Source organism: Dreissena polymorpha, chromosome 16, assembly GCF_020536995.1.
Source record: "Dreissena polymorpha isolate Duluth1 chromosome 16, UMN_Dpol_1.0, whole genome shotgun sequence".
NCBI lineage: Eukaryota > Metazoa > Mollusca > Bivalvia > Myida > Dreissenidae > Dreissena > Dreissena polymorpha.
Window position 1 is genome coordinate 45,045,645 of NC_068370.1, and position 17,468 is coordinate 45,063,112.

Genomic DNA, 17,468 nt, shown 5'->3' on the forward strand with positions numbered 1-17,468 from the left:
TGCTCGTTTTTTTGCCATTTGAATTTCCCGCAACGATATATATTCATACGACACATGAACACTAACATGGTGTTCGTGTGTCGTATGAATAGATATATTCGCGGGAAATTAAAATGGAATTAATTTTGCACAAATAAATAAAAACGAGCATTTTGTATCTACAAAAATCTATGTAATCATACCCCATCTAGCGTTGAAATTGTGGTTTTTGCTATAAGGAACACTGATTGTTTAGGTGTTAACTTTATTTTACGAAATACTTTACGAAATTTTCGTTGATTTTGAGCGTTATAGAGACTAAAAGCAAATAAAAGAAGTATAATGTGGCACGTTTAATGCTAATTAACGAAATATATTAGTCTGTCACGTATACATTAATCCCATTATTTCAAATGTCGAATTTCCCTTAATGAAATGACAACTTTAAAAAAAAAATCAAAAACATGTTTTTTTGTATCAAACATTTTATATATTTTAAGTTAATTAAAACATAAAAGTAACAATTTGATTTCGATATACTACTAAGTTTTCAATAATAGAAAATATTTAACTTTCAAATAAATATAAACGATAGATCAGGTTTTCGTCAGCATCCCTATCAATACTTACCATTACTTATGTCCCAAGGCAAAACTATAAATGTAAACATCTTTTCAAACGTCCAATCCGATTTTGATCTTAAATTAATAAATTAAATGAGTTTAAACATCCAAAATGTCATCAATATCGACGTGAGTAAATTAACGTCCAGTGTTAACTAACCATTGACGTCGCGGAAACGTTATCAATTAGTCGCCACATTATGTTCAACAGTGATTAACATGTTTTTCTCAATTGCTGCGTTTTGATTCATAACCATGGAGTTCTCAGGGAAATCCTTTACTTTGACGTCATTTTATTCGAAACGGATTCTGATAAAGGATTGGTTGTAGGAACAAATAAAATGGGAACGATGGTCAAGCGGAATCAGAGACCAGCAACGCATTGAAAATACAGTGACATTAAAACTCAAAACACGGTGTAAATAATTGGATATACAACTTTTCATTCTGTGTAATTTCATCACTCGACTTAAACAGGTAGGTTTAGTTTAATTGTTATGAAATGTTGCAATGTGTTAAAACAGGGATTACATCAGGTCAATAAGAAATGTATTTCCTGTTTTAATGAGGCGAGTTCTGAAGATATCCTTATTTCTACGAAAAGTTTAACATGCATCTTACTGCAACAATTGTGTCTTGTTCTGAAAAAAACTGGACATAATGCATGTGCGTAAACTGATGTCCCAGATTAGCATGTGCAGTCCGCACAGGTTAATCTGGGACGACACTTTACGCCTAAACTTGATTTGCGTTAAAGAAGGACTTCCTTGAAACTAAAAATACCATAAAAGCGGAAAGCGTCGTCCTTGATTAGCCTGTGCAGACGCCTAATCTGGGACGACACTTTACGCACATGCATTAAGCCCAGTTTTCTCAGAACAAGGCTCATTATTGTAAATCTTTCTTAAGTCATACAGTAATGCTCTAATACAAGAACACAATGCAGATATCGAGAATGTAGAAGTAGACCATCTCAAAACAACAATATCGAATTTGATCTCAACGTGTTTTTTCTTCTTTTCTGTGGGTCACACCGATTAAACATTTCGATCATTTTGCCATCTTTTGGTATGATCTATCCAATGGTCATATTAAACTATATGTTTTAATGAACGAATTTAAAAGCCGGTCTTGAAGTACTGTTCGCGAACTGTACATCATATATACATATGGGCTCTTCAATGTTGTATACATTTATATCTTCAGACTTGTTTTTAATTTTCAGCCAATATAAATACAAAGTAATATACATCATGCAGCAGACAATGCGGTCTTCCTATCGTTGTGTGCCCTTGCATCGAATCAAGGCCAGCTCCGTATGATGCCCTTGACTCCTCTACCGCCACCCGTGGTCGATGGGATCAATCTGCCCCTTATACATATTAGCCCCGCACCGTGGCATCGAGGTGGCTCGTGGACAAAGGACAATGTTTTCGGTAAGGCGATTTAAATGTCGATTTTTCGGTGCTATTAAACCACATGGGCGAAATCTCTATTTGTTGCATAGCCAAGAAAATTGATGACACCGAATTGTTGATTGTTTGACATATATGTTTAACAAGATCTGAGATTAATTGCAGTTCAAACGATACACACAATTGCAGTTCAAACGATACACACATTTACTACGACTGATCTACTTGCCGCTAGATGTATGATCCATTATTCATGTCTATGCGTATATAAAAAAGAGAAAAATATTTTTTGTCTGTGTTATTTGTCTAAATGGCGATCAGCGAGCACCATATTCAAATGTGATGTAACAATGAAAAAATATAGGAACGTGGTATAAAATTTTGTTCTCTAATTGTTGAAAATGTAATGGAAAATTTCAAAACATTTTAATAAGGAGCGTGACAGTCATAATTAGCTTAATAATGAATGTATGTGTTTGTGACGTCATACACGTTTAATGCTATCCATGGAAAAAATAATTGGATTTGAATTATACAGATTAGATCGTTGCTTTTCAGACATTAAGTTTTAATTATAAAAACCTTCGTAGTTCGTACTTAATGTATTAAACAGTCTTGACGGTGATTGTGTTTGCGCAGAAATGTCATTGAATGTTTTGCATAAAATGTCGATGAACAAATATGAACAATCATCGTATTATGTAAACGTTTCCTTTTCTGATATTTAAATAAAAAAACGTTATTGAATGGTCAAATGTAAGGACTTATTCCTTTCTCCAGGGAGCCCATTGTTTCCAGGAGGAATGACCAGTGGTCAGATGTGACCAACAAGTCCGTTCTGGGATCAGCAGTGGAGCACATTTGGTCAGAACTGGCAGCAGCCAATGAGCATTCAGAACGGTCAATGGTTTTCTGGTGGACAAAACGGCTTTAATAGTCAGTGGCCAGTAAATGGTCAGAATGAACAATTTTCACCAAATGGACTGAATGGACAATTGTCCGTTAACGGTCAGAATGGAAAATTTTCACCAAATGGACTAAATGGACAATTGTCCGTAAATGGGCAGAATGGACAATTTTCACCGAATGGACTCAGTGGCCAATTGTCGGTAAATGGACAAAAGGGACAATTGATGGACCAGTCGCATATTATGGTAGTTTAAATAGTATTCAGTAATTTCAATTAATGGTATTCACATTAAGTATAAAGTAAACAAAAATGCTACAAGATTGTTTTTCAAATAGTTCGATCGTTGATTTTGAAAATATGAATACCGATAATATTCAGTTATTTAATTATACTTATTACAGGGCTCGGGAATGCCGACTGCAAACAGCGACCCCTGGGGAATGCACAAACAACTTGCCATGGATTCCTCGCTCGGGACCCAGTCCGCTTCCAAAAATCAGGGCGCGTTTAACCAGCAGACGGGTTTTGACAACGGTTTCCTTTCCGGTTCCGGCCAGACTGGTTGGACACCTACTGACGGGTTCCGGAGTTAGAACCAAAATTTCAATAACGGATTTACGTCACCAACCACAGGTTCCGCAACGAATTTCGGAGTAAACCTTCCACCGCGGACACGTTAAATTGAACATGTCTGCCATTTGCTGATTTGTGCATACTGAAAGAAAGAATTTGAATTGTATTGAATCTATACTTCCTTCGAATTTTTAAGTGTTTTTGCTTTATTTTTACCTCACATTGCTATCGTATACATTAACGTCTACCATATTTATTGTAATAACATATTTATTGCATTTTATCCTTATCCAAAACTTTATTGTTTACTTTTTTAGTCTTTTAACGTGCATCTTTTGATAGCCATATTCGTATTTCTTTTTTACCTTTAGAAAAGTCCACTATATTTATTAATATTGCATTGAATATATATGCAATATGATTTGTGTATATAATTTTATGTTTTTGTATTCAATAAAAAACAACATGGAAAGAAGAAGACACGCCGTCAATGTGCTTTTATTTTAGCAAGTTTCATAGACGTGTACATTTTTTGTCGTCTAATGCAAGATTGTCGTTTTGAAAAACTAACGTGCATTACAAAGTATTTATTTTAGTGTGCGATTGCACACTTACAGCAAACAATGGCATACATCAAATAAGGTATGTACACTGCCAATTGTGTAGTGTACATGTCGTAGAAAGGTGCGATATGTTTTTAACATTGTGTTAAACACTTTATATGGATTAAGCTGAAGCAAAAGTGCAGGCGTCTTTCCATAGGTAAACCCCTGTTTTTAAAATATGTGGCGCTCCTTCCATTTTTATGATCAACATTTGAAAAGATGTTCCTGTTTCACAATTGTGTCACCTTTTTTATTTGTTAGTGTCTCGTAAATAAGGACACATCCAACGGACTCGCATGGCTATGGATGGCTTTATAGAGCAACATACACTTATTGGTGTTTACAACTTACTACTTTTAATAAGTAGCATTCCCCTCGGAATATAAGTACTTCTGTGAAAACAGAAAAAGCACATTCAATGGTAAAGGATCTTTCACAAAAAAGATCGCCGTGCCCAATATCAGCAACCCCACCCCCATGCCAGTTTAGTCTAACTAAATCCCCACACTTGTAGCAACCATTGAGCTTAAAATGTTACTTATCTAATCTCGTTCTGTGAGTTTGTTTTAAAGCTAAAATATATCAGTCAAAGTGAACTAAACTATTAAAACACTCATCACATGTTTGAATATAAAATATAGAAATACATGTACTTCAAAGTATATGAGGAATTTCACAAGACATTTATATGTAATTGCATATACTGTGAATAGCAGATGTATGTCGCCACTTAATTGTCACATCTATCATAAAGCATTGATATGACGATATGTTCCATATATCCATTACACTGTACGTATCATTGAAGTATTGTTGTGGAAATAAAGGTCAACGGTTAAGGTCGTAAGAACAGGCCATGGACATAGAAATGAAACCAAGACGGACTTAAACTAAACATGAGTATCGAATTAAAACGTAAAAGTAAGCATGCGGTAATGCTGCTGACATACACACAAAAATAACCAGAATTATTACGTGTCCGGGCAGACAAACACCGCTCGCCACAGAAAAAAAGGAAATGTGTACATGGAATGAAATAAAATGTATTACAGATTGCAATACATCTTATAAACCATATATTAAACAAATACAGGCGAGCTAAACGTATGGGGATTGAGGAAATGTTAGTGAAGATGATCTGCTGATGAAGTACAATGGCGAGGTAGTTGCCATCTCTACAAGCTAAGTCGAGCACTGTGACCTGCTGATGAAGTACAATGGCGAGGTAGTTGCCATCTCTACAAGCTAAGTCGGGCACTGTGACCTGCTGATGAAGTACAATGGCGAGGTAGTTGCCATCTCTACAAGCTAAGTCGAGCACTGTGACCTGCTGATGAAGTACAATGGCTAGGTAGTTGCCATCTCTACAAGCTAAGTCGAGCACTGTGACCTGCTGATGAAGTACAATGGCTAGGTAGTTGTCATCTCTACAAGCTAAGTCGAGCACTGTGACCTGCTGATGAAGTACAATGGCTAGGTAGTTGCCATCTCTACAAGCTAAGTCGAGCACTGTGACCTGCTGATGAAGTACAATGGCTAGGTAGTTGCCATCTCTACAAGCTTTGTCGAGCACTGTGACCTGCTGATGAAGTACAATGGCTAGGTAGTTGCCATCTCTACAAGCTAAGTCGAGCACTGTGGCCTGCTGATGAAGTACAATGGCTAGGTAGTTGCCATCTCTAAAAGCTAAGTCGAGCACTGGTAAGCTTTTACGATCATGTAGTTCTTTTTACAATGATTTAATTGGATTGTGAAGCGTTAAAAAAATTCTGTAAAACCGTCCTGTGCGTGTAAACTAATTTGTTTAAATAAATGACATTGATATTCCCTATTTTATGTATATATATATATATATAGTTAGATGTAGTTGAATTGTTATAGTCTGCCTATTGTCCCCAAACACAGATTCCTGAGGTGAATCTTTAAATTCTGCTTTTAGATTCTCTACATAGTTTAGATATGGTTACATTTAAGTTTCCATCAAACCAGTTCTGGAATAAATGTATTTCAAAGGAATACATGCTATGTATAAGAAAGTTATAATAATCATGGTCATTCTCTTGCCCTGTCAGGCCATTGTGGCGAAATGAGAGAAGACGACATAGAGTATCTCTGCCAGACAGGTCTTTTGTGGGGAGAACGTCCACTCTTTCACATTAACCATCCAGTTTTTCTCTTGACGGCTTCAATGGTGACTTTTCTCTAGCGTGCCCAGGAGTACAGTTTTGCTAAGAAAAAGCCGGATTTTTGCTTTTTTCGTCTGACGGTTGCTGCTGCCATTTACCGGAAGTACTTGTTGGTTTAATGCTCTATGTATGAGATGCGGAGCAGTCTTCGTTGACACTTGTGTTCAACGGGTGTTATACGTTATTATTTTAATAAAAAGACATTGGTATGATAAGCATGCGAGTTTTGAGTTTGTCTTAAAAGCTTAGATTTAAATTCAGACAGTAAAGAAACATCAGACGATTTTTTGTGGACATCGTTTTCCAGAACGCAAGGTAACAAACCGAATAGAAGTATCCTGGAATGCTATTTGCTATAACCATTACATCTGCTGATGAAAAAAATGCTGATCCAGGAAAAATCCCTTCAAAAGCACATATCGTAGCAATCGTTACTATGTAAATGAAATAGGTGAATAAAATTGACCAGCGTTCTTTGTATCGAGCTTTCAATGGGTTTCTAAATTCCAAATTCTACAGGAATACGTTTTATATCATGTGTACTACTGCAATTTACATGTATTGTTTATGTGTAATTTATGTTGTAATTGTTGTTTTTTATAACTAGTAATCAACGATTTAAAAAAATTGTTACAAAACGGGGTTTTTAAATGGCAAACAGTAAAATATATTAAAGGAAACAAAAATCATGAATTTGCAAAGTTTTTTAGTTTTAATTGTGCAAACCCAAATTACGAGTTTATGGCAGCTTCATACACACACACACACACACACACACACACACACACACACACACACACACACACACACACACACACACACACACACACACACACACACACACACGCACGCACGCACGCACGCACGCACGCACGCACCCACGCACGCACGCACGCACGCACGCACACGCACACACACACACAAACACAATTTCACAGCAATACCTCCATCCAAATTCAATGTATAGATAAGAAACTATTTTGTTCTGAGTTGTAGTTAAACCTTCATCCCACCTACCAAAAAAGGAAACCAATCTTTTGGTTTCAGTGACACTATCTTTAATCAAGAGCTTGACCTTACTGGTCCTAATAGAATACCAACCTATAAACAATAACTTTGACCTGAAACCGATGTGCTTAAGATCAATACCATACTGTGTCCTATCTACAAACAAGTTCAGTGCCTTTCCTCCATCTAAACTCACTATAATGAGCGAAAAGATTACTTCTACTTTATATATAACATTGTTTATTAAAGGGGCCTTTTCACAGATTTTGGCTTTTTTTTTACTTATTCATTAAATGCTTTATATCGATAAATGTAAACATTGGATCGTAAAAGCTCCAGTAAAAAATCAAGAATAAAATTAAAAAAAGGAAAAGAACATTGCCCGGACCAGGTTTCGAACCAGTGACCCCTGGAGTCCTGCCAGAGTCCTGAAGTAAAAACGCTTTAGCCTACTGAGCTATTCCGCCGAGTACACATATCAGACGTATTTTATACGTTATACAAGCAATCTTCGTAGTTTCACAAAATTTAACGACAAAAACAGAACTCTCCAAATTATTCAATCGTTTCGCGTTGCAACGCTTTATAATTTTTAGGTTTTAAAATCGTCAAAAGATGCATATAATGGCTATATTAGACCATGGTAAATGTTCAGTATTACTGTTTCCTCACAAATATCATAACTAAAACGAAAATTTGCAAATCTGAAACAACTTTTTTCAATTTTGTCAATTTACCAAAGCGTGAAAAGATCCCTTTAACCTTAATAATACTGCAGTCCATAAAACAACCTAAGCTAAATGTGCATTAGCAGTACTAATTTTAAACAACGAACTATATCATTTAACTAGCAAATCTTTGACCTTTCATGGTGTCAAATATTGTCTTTTAGCTAAATCTCATTATTATTTAAACACATTTTTAACTTAGACAAATAGTAATACACACTATTAAACCGCTGTGAAATCTAAATCTATTCAAATATATCTATAAAAAAAAACAACAACAACCGCAACAACAATATAACGAAAGTATATAGTAAGAAACGTATTGATTAAATATTGTTTTCTCCATTTTAATACAAGGACTGTTTTTTTTATGTATAAGTTCACCATATATGAAAATGTGTTTAGTTTGAAATCTGATAACTAACAATATCGTACATTTAAGGTGTAAAATATCACCATATCAACAGAACATTAAAAAATTAAGATGTTGCTTACTTTTTTTCTATCTATTAACTTTCTAAGCCAGATAATTATTGGCCAAATATATTAACTGATTTTATATGCGATCATTTAGTTCTTAAACTTTAGTGACCTTCCAAAATCGCTTGTCAATAACATGTTGACGTGTCTCAATATCATCCAAGTTCAATCAACAAGTGACGTTGAGGAAACGTTCAAAATTAGTCATCGCAAATCGTTCAGTAATTAAAGTAAGAGTCATTGTCGTGTTTTGATACGTTACCCATGAGGTGACGTTAACATGACGCTATTTTATTTGAAGCGGATTTCTAATATTGGATATGGGAATATATAAATAGGGGACGATAATGAAGATAAATTAGACATTAGTAACGCATTGGGATTAACGTATTAAATAATACATCACATGGTCATACTTTGTGAACAAAGAACTGTTATTACTTTGGAAATTCAATTTTAGACTGAAACAGGTATGGACTTTTTTTAATTGAATGATTATTTGCTGTGTTCCTCAAGACAGGATGTATTTCATGCCAAGAAGGTGTGTTGCTGCCGACTTTTCTTCTTAATAAGTGAATGTTTTACATGTCTTTATTGACATGAAAAGTTTACTATGTATGCAACTCTTACAAGCTCTTGAAAATCCTTTAACAAATATGAAATTTACAACTATAACAACATTATGCATAAAATAATTATGCAATACACAGATAAGACGCCACCTTTGATTTGAATTTACTAACATTGTTTTAATATTTACTTTTTGTATAGCAATTAAACATTCGAGTGTTTGATTCCATTTGTTAGTAATCGAAAGGCAAACCCAATTATTACATATTATTCTATGTTATAGATAAACCAACTTGAGGGAGCAATATTCGCGACCAGGTACACTGTTTACTTCTAACTGTATCTAATAATGTATCTTTATTTTTCAGGCAAGGTTTTAAACAACAGAAAAAAATGCAGCAGATTATACTTCTAACAGCCCTTCTAGCTTTGTGCGCCATTACACAGGGCCAAGGTCAACCAAATATGATGCCTTTGATCCCGCACTCACCCCCTATGTTTCCGGGCACACACGTGCCCCTCTTTCCAGCCATTCCTGCCCCTTGGCATCAAGGAGGCGCTTGGACAAGTGAAAATATTTACGGTAAAGTGAAATATTGAGTCGATGTATCGTTGTTAACTTGCAATTAAATACGATTTGGAGTTTGGGTGTGTAAAAATCTTTGATAGCGGAATGTCAATTGGTTAAAAAAAAACACATCAGACGACAACTACTTGCTTATTTCAATAAGCCGTAAATTGTATACAATAATATACAATTCTTTGCACTTGTCAGGGACGACACTTTCCGCATGTATTGTTTAAAGTAAGTCTCCTCTTAGCGAGAAGCCAGTGAACGTGTAAAATTTCGTCACTGATCAGCCTGTAGGGACTTCCAAGACTAATAGTTTAAGACACGTTACGCACTGCATTAAGCCCCGTTTTCACACAGCGATGCTCATTTATAGTAAATAAAAAATGCCTTGTAGCGTTGTTTAAAATTGTTAGGAGGAAAATAAGTGTACTATTTGTCGCAAATTGTAAAGTATTAAATTATATGGGTTGAAGTGCATACATTGTTAGAGTGTTTTTTTTTCATCTCAAAAATAAATCATTATATTTTCTTTAACTGCACGAAAGTCAGCTCCATGCATTGAAAACAATTAATGTTCAATGGTTGTATCGGTTGTGTTACAATTTGAAACATGTTGAATGTAGAGATTTTTGTTGTTATCTACACTTGATTTGCCGTTTTAAATATATGTCTTTCAATACTATTATGTAGACATTTAGGAGCGAATCAATAGAATGTTAAGTAAAAAATTGACTAAAATAAGAAGTTATATATTTTAAGGAAAGCAGACACAAATATTTTGCTCTTATTTACATGTACATTAAAATATCGCTCTTCCCAAAGGCAAAATAACAGTATAAAATAATCAAAAGAGTTTCCTTATTTTGATACGTGAATATAAAATATCGATAAATGATTAAGTGTACTAAATGTTTCATTTCATCAGGAAGCCCGTTCTATCCGGTAGGAATGATTAGTGGTCAGACGTGGTCTACAGGTCCGGCCTGGGGTCAGCAGTGGAGCACCAGTGACCAGACCGGAACATGGCCACTTAATGGTCAGTTCGGACAGAACGGACAATGGTTTTCAAGTGACCAAAACGGCTTTAATAGTCAGTGGCCAGTAAATGGTCAGAATGGAATATGGTCACCCAATGGACAGAATGGGCAATGGGCATTTTCTGGTCAAAACGGACAATGGACGGACCAGTCTCAATTTCGGCCGAATTCATGGGAAATCAATGGTCAACAGGACACGACCTTAACAAACACCGATAACTTTGTAAGTTTTCGTCAACAAAAAGAATTAAGTATAGTTTATCTTTTATTCAGGAACATAATAAAATATCAAGCACAATAGTCTGTAATAAAACAACATATTTTGCTTAAATGTCTGCCACATTTTTCATAAAATCTATTATACAAAAAACCTGCAATACCTTGTTATTACTATTTATTCACTTACTTATTATATTGCAGGGTACCGGAATGACAACCGGAAACAGCAATCCATGGGGAATGTACAGACAATTAACAATAGACTCATCGTTGAGGAACCAGGCTGCTGCCGGAAACCAGGGTACGTGGAACCAGCAGACGGGTTTCAACAACGGATTCCGATCTGGTACAGACCAGACTGGTTGGCAATCCATTGATGGTTCCCTGCAGCGCGGGTTTCAGAGTGGGATCCAGAGCATCAATAACGGGCTTCCGTCATCAACTACAAGTTTTGGTTCCCCTTTCGGACTTAACCTTCCACCCTGGGCAGGCAAAAAGAAATAAACTTAAGTAACTGAAATAATATTTCTATATTTTTCTCATTAACATGTCTGACAAAGGCATGTTTGTTCTTACAATGTGACTTCAGGAAAAAAAGCGATTTCGACTAAACATATACTTTTATTTAAATATTATCACTTCACTGGACATTTGAATAATTTCTCATGTACAATATGTAAACTGTATTTATTCTTTTCTATTTTCAACATGTGTATTCCTTTATTTGTATTTCTTTCTACTTGCGTATAATACTTGTTTTATTTATCATATCGATGTATTTTGTTCACCATTTGTATATGTATAATTTACATTTGTGTGTTGAACTTACAGAACTGTGTTATTTCAAATGATCAATAAATATACTTAATAAGAGATGTTTAATTATTTTGGCGAATGAAATGCCTGAGTTATCAGAGCAAATAGAAAGTTGGCGGAGCCTGATATATAATCTTACCGAGCAACAACTAGCGTTCAGTGGAGCAATTAAGCTTAGTCGAAAGCCTTGCAACATTTACACAGATAGCATTCACGTCACACATCACGTTTTGTCGAACAGAAACTTTTTCTTCGGATCGTTTGCGATATGGTTGGTGTATATGGTTTACATACTCGTTAAACAATTCGGCCCCAACATAATACATATGATATATTATTAAATGGGTTAAAATCGATGAGTTTTTGCAGTATTCGCACACTTTGTGTATCCGCCACAAAACATTTAAATGTTTACCAGAGGCTTAAGTATCGGTTCTTAATCAACAAACATGGGATAGACAATCCAAACTCCCTATGACTATATGGTGCTCATACTCTAGATAATAACACAGCAGACCCGAGTAACTCGTTTTAGTGTCAAAATGTATAAGGGATCAGTATTTTCAGTCTGGTTCCGTAGACACTACATAATTGATTTTAAACGTGTTAGCTAAGATATTACATTAGAAATTCACAATTAAATACCTTTATTATTATATCAAACTACGATTGGTTCGTGATATTTATCATCTTTGTTTGCACAGGACGATTAAAAAGCTTTTTCGAAAATTGTTGAGACCCCGAATACAGCTATAATCAAAGCATATACTCCTGTGAAACAACACATGAATTGTTTATTGATTTATTACTTGTTTTATTACCAGGTTTATAACTATCGTCGTGAATCATCGTGTGTGTGTTGTTTTACTGTTCAGTATCTAGAACTCTAGAAACGTTTTTAGAACAATTAAATCCATAAACAATTCAATTTGTAAGTGTCAGATTTTTCCCATAAGTGTAACTGATTTATTTGTTGCATCATTAGTTTGCATTATTCAAGTTTCAGGCGAATTTTTTCATCTGGTAATTTTCTTTTTGAATGATCAATTTAAGTAAAAACAAACCGAAATCAATGAATTGAACATACAAATATAAATACGGCCAGTTGATATAGGATTGTGGCATAAAATATTATTAAACGTACCATTGAACAACGCAATTTAAAAGGCCATTGACTACCATTGTCAACCAGACCAGGCAATATCACAATTAATCGTCTGAATGAAAAATACTTACAATAAAAATATTAACAATGTAAGATTCAAATTGTTTACAGTATGGATCTACAAAAATGATAAAGAATAGTCAGATAACTTCGGTTAAAACTTAAAAAAGTGAGGTATATACGACGCACTATGTTTTTATTGGTGTATAACCTCAAGTAACATTGGAGACCGAAGCTTCCTGTTAAACGCGCACCTGCACAAGCTTTCAGATTGGAAACGTAGCATATACAATACAACATGTTTCAAGAAAGAAATATGTACACTGTATTATTTGTGTTTCTGTTGATGAATGGTGTGAATGCGAGTTGTGACAATAAATCAGGTAATATTTTTTACTTAAAGGGGTTATCAATTTATTATATAATCCGTGCAGAAATGTCGTTTTCATCGATATTCAGTGCTAATTAAGAAGCATAATGAAATTGATCTGTTAAACTTATTCTTTCTTTTACTGAAATTTATGTATTTTAAATACAAAGATAGATGCATTTAAAGCATCAAACTTTCAGCTCGGCAAAGAAGCAGTTGTGTTTATTTAGTGGTAAAGATCAAAACATTTTGCTCTAAAAATCTATCTGTACCTTGTGTACACATTAAGATCGATTTTACAAGTTCTCAAATTAAAATGCTTAAATTTGAAGCACAAAACTTTTATTTAGAGTGTGCAGTTTATTATTAAACCTTAATTGCTATACTTAAACCCACTTTTTATCTGAGGTTATAATGATAGTGTTGCTTATTTTACATTGTACTTTTATAATGCAGCTATGAGTTTTTCAGATTTTGAAAAATATACTGTTGACAAAATGCGGATCTTCAAATGTTGTTATAAACCTGCATTTATATGACTAATTTCGTACATTGTTGTGTTATTGGAGGCACGCTGAGAATCAAGATTCTCCCTCTATCTCTGTGAGCATCAGTCTGGTCGAGATGCAGCATTTAAAATTTCCATGGACTCTATTTACAAAGCCTTATTGTATGTTTGATACATGCAATTTAGAACAGTGTCAATGCGATGGTTTGGTGTGAACAAGTTTAATATGCTCACAGAGAGTTCACTAGAGGCACATTCGGGCATTTCGACACAAGAGAATCGAAATTCATTTGTTTTAACCCACGCATATTGAATTCATTGCGTCACTTTGTCGCAACAAAATCCTGACTAGTAAGTCAACATAACTCAACATACATCAAATTTGTAACGTTAATGACCAAGCTTTGCTACCAATTGCTTCAAAGCGTGTACAATGCATTCAAAATACCCTCTATTGATTCGACGAATTATCTTTGTTTGGTCTATAATATGATTATCTAGTTATTAAATTATTAACTTATTCGATCCTTTAAGTTGATAAAATTATTTTACCAGTTGAGCGAAAATTACAAACCTCAAACTATTATGTGGTTCAATTATAATACAATTTTTTGTTATCTACCGGTATATACAATGTACAACTCAAATACCTTTAAATAATCCAACAATGAAAAAACCATCGGTTGTGAATTCTTTTTTGTGAAATGGTCTCGGTTAAATAACCACATGCCTTTGTATTCAACTGTGTTCATACTATATATTCTAAAAAAGTATCAATGTGATATTTCAGAATGGTTGGATAGGGTTATACCGATTATAACTTAATTATCAACGTGACATATGTTTTAAGACACTGCCTTATATATTTTTTGTGCAATCGTTTGTTTACGCGATTTCATTTTAACCCATTGAAGTGCTTTCATTCCCTGTTTTACACTCAAAACATTCATACAAAATAGCCCCATAATTGAAACGGAATCAAATTTTAAGTACGATTATTGTAATCAGTTAGGAATTTGAAATTTCTTTATTCCATATATGTATGTATATTTACATATTTAATAATCTTTACAGTCTTCTCTAAAATCTCGAGGGTCAGGGGTTTGATATTCAGTGTTAAACATTGCATGATAGTCCGCTACCAAGTCTGTTCAAATCATGAATATGGGGTCAACCCGGGGTTACTTGTTTTCCGTATTTGTACCTAGTTAAAACCCTAAAAGAATTCTTCCCTGGAACATCAAGGCCATGACATATGTTGTCTGTTTGTGGATTATTTCGAAGTTTATGAAGTCCTTCCATCATTTGGCTGCATCATGTGTGAATCCGGATTAAGGTCTAACACTTCTGGCCTATTAACTTAATAAACTTGCTTTGGAACAAATTTTGAACAAAAGTTGCCATTTCCATTAACTTCTGATGTGGTCTTGTGTTAAGGGCGAATTTGGGGGGGGGGGGATTCGGGAGAGCCGGAGAACCCGGAGGCATCTCCGCCTGTTAGATATGATGACAACTAACCAAAATCATGTGCTACCGGGAACGGAGATCGAATCCTAGATGTGTTTTATTTGGCATGTCAAGTCTAATAGTGGTCCCCTGCTAAGTTTGTTAAAATAATGCACATACTATCAAAACTGACCCCGCCCCAGGGCTAAATGATTTCAAAAGACTTGTATAGTACATATAGAAAAATAAGTTTAAAAGTCTAATTATCTGAAACAGGAGGGTTTAGGGGTTTGACATTAAGTGTTACATATTTTTTCTTTACTACAAATGTAACTCAAGTTTTTTTCAAATAATAACCATGTGGTATAAACTAAGGCACTTGAATCGCATGATTTATATGGACTAATATAATTATTCACTTTAAACAAATCTGAAAACAGATGGATTTAATATTTAGTGTGCACCATCGTATGTCGGTCCTCTACTAAGTGTGTTCAAATCATACACCAGTACAAATCGAATCCGCCTCTGGGGTCACTTTTTGTTGTTGTTGCTGTTTTCATGCAATAAATCAAAATCAAAGTGTTTCTTAATAACTATCAATAAAATAAAAAAAGAAAAAAAAGAAACTATAACAGTTAAAAGATATTACCCAATTTCCCATCACCCTCAGCAGTACAGCAATATACATGTTCGAGAATGTGTTTATGGCAAAATATATTACCAGTTAATTGTTTTTTATTATAATTTGTGGTTATTGACACACTTTAATGTAACATTGTTCCTGTAGATCTAATTTCAAGTATTAGATTTAACATGTATATGTAATTATTGTGTATGAATGTTTGGAAACTGTTTGCTAACATCATTATAAATAAAATCAAGCAATACAACTTTTTTGAGTGTGTTACTACTTCTACTTTTAACTTAAAACCAAAAAAAGTAAAATGAGCAATGCTTAAACAATGTCCACTGCAATATTTAGTTTGCAATCTCAAAGTTTCTGACCAGTATGTATTTGACTACTGGTTTTTAAAATATAGTAAAACTCCCGTTATCACTTTGAAAAGGACACACTACACATGTGTACATATTTGGCATATGACTGTTACCACATTGGAAACAAGCACAATAATGTTGATATCACTCATGCAATTCAACGTTGCAGACTCATGGCTGACGTGGACAAATGCAGCCACAGCAGCATTGACTGTCGTAGGTGGCGCCACTGCTATTGTAGCCGCTCCACTCGTAGTATCAGCTGTTGGTTTTGGATCCGCTGGTGTTGTGGCTGGGTCCTTAGCCGCTTCCCTTCAGGTTTGGTTCCGACTATTGACACAGTTTTATCTTGCACAGGATATACATGAACCATTTCATAGTGCAAGGTCCACAACGGTACGAACCAAGCTTAATTCCACAGACAATTATTATACTAAACAATGCTACACAAAATAAAATACAAAGTACCATTGTAACATCAAAAGTATTATATCATATTTAACAATCACATAATGCAAATTCAAACAGACAATGTTATTATTGTTTATGTCATATATTGGAAAATGCTGCTGATGTATATCGGGTTTGTTATGCAAACCATGAAATAATTGTAATTGCTCAAGTAGACGTGTTTTACTCTAAAAATTCGATTTCAGGGCCCAGCAGTCGCAGCAGGAAGTTGGTTCGCCATTGGACAGAGCGTAGGCGCAGCAGGATTCGGGATCGCAGGGAATGCCGTCCTATTGGGCACAGGGTCGGCTACTGGATATGTAACGTCGAAAGTCGCATCCAACATCTTGGGGGAATAATTGTGTACAAACGTTGAACTCCTTGATAAAAAGAACATGTATGCTTTATAAATGTTAATGAATTCATTGATACAATCACATACTCTTAAATAAATAACAAATTTAGTTTTACATAGTTCAATAAAGCATGAGTTGTCAAATATTTACACGCGATGTTTTAAAATCTACGCTTGGCTTGAAATGTACATACAAATAAAGCATGACGAACAAACAACTTCTTGAGTTAAACGTGTGCAGTTTGCATGTGAACTTTCTTGAAGATAAGGTCACTCCAAATTGATATGTTAGTCTACGGATTTTTGAAAAAAAGTTGAAGAGGCGAGCGAAAAAAAAATTTTTTTTGAAAACAGGAAAATTATAGAGCGAGCGAAGAGCGAAGAATAAAAAAATCACATTTTGATAGAAAAAATTTGCATTATCAAGAGATACAAGTTTAAACAGTTATATT

At 34.6% G+C, this 17,468-nt stretch overlaps 2 protein-coding genes across 2 annotated transcripts; both read left to right on the forward strand.

Annotated features, from left to right (window-relative positions):
* The first annotated feature begins 9,542 nt into the window (after positions 1 to 9,542).
* On the forward strand, positions 9,543 to 11,411 carry LOC127861805 (fibrinogen alpha-1 chain-like). Its single transcript, XM_052400484.1, has 3 exons — positions 9,543 to 9,660; positions 10,577 to 10,911; positions 11,109 to 11,411. Exons 1-3 carry the CDS (start codon positions 9,543 to 9,545, stop codon positions 11,409 to 11,411), a joined length of 756 nt encoding a protein of 251 aa, XP_052256444.1.
* Positions 11,412 to 13,144: 1,733 nt separating this feature from the next.
* Positions 13,145 to 17,233, forward strand: LOC127862561 (interferon alpha-inducible protein 27-like protein 2B). Its single transcript, XM_052401739.1, has 3 exons — positions 13,145 to 13,271; positions 16,381 to 16,529; positions 16,868 to 17,233. The coding sequence occupies exons 1-3, from the start codon at positions 13,187 to 13,189 to the stop codon at positions 17,018 to 17,020; spliced, it is 387 nt and encodes a 128-aa protein (XP_052257699.1). The 5' UTR covers positions 13,145 to 13,186; the 3' UTR covers positions 17,021 to 17,233.
* Positions 17,234 to 17,468: the final 235 nt, after the last annotated feature.

Excerpts from the sequence above, each read along its gene's own strand:
- LOC127862561 (XM_052401739.1), top strand. The coding sequence starts at position 13,187 with ATGTTTCAAGAAAGAAATATGTACACTGTATTATTTGTGTTTCTGTTG. Across the intron at positions 13,272-16,380 it reads GAGTTGTGACAATAAATCAG|ACTCATGGCTGACGTGGACA; the intron begins GTAATATTTTTT and ends TCAACGTTGCAG. Across the intron at positions 16,530-16,867 it reads CCTTAGCCGCTTCCCTTCAG|GGCCCAGCAGTCGCAGCAGG; the intron begins GTTTGGTTCCGA and ends ATTCGATTTCAG.
- LOC127861805 (XM_052400484.1), top strand. The coding sequence starts at position 9,543 with ATGATGCCTTTGATCCCGCACTCACCCCCTATGTTTCCGGGCACACAC. Across the intron at positions 9,661-10,576 it reads GACAAGTGAAAATATTTACG|GAAGCCCGTTCTATCCGGTA; the intron begins GTAAAGTGAAAT and ends TCATTTCATCAG. Across the intron at positions 10,912-11,108 it reads TAACAAACACCGATAACTTT|GGTACCGGAATGACAACCGG; the intron begins GTAAGTTTTCGT and ends ATTATATTGCAG.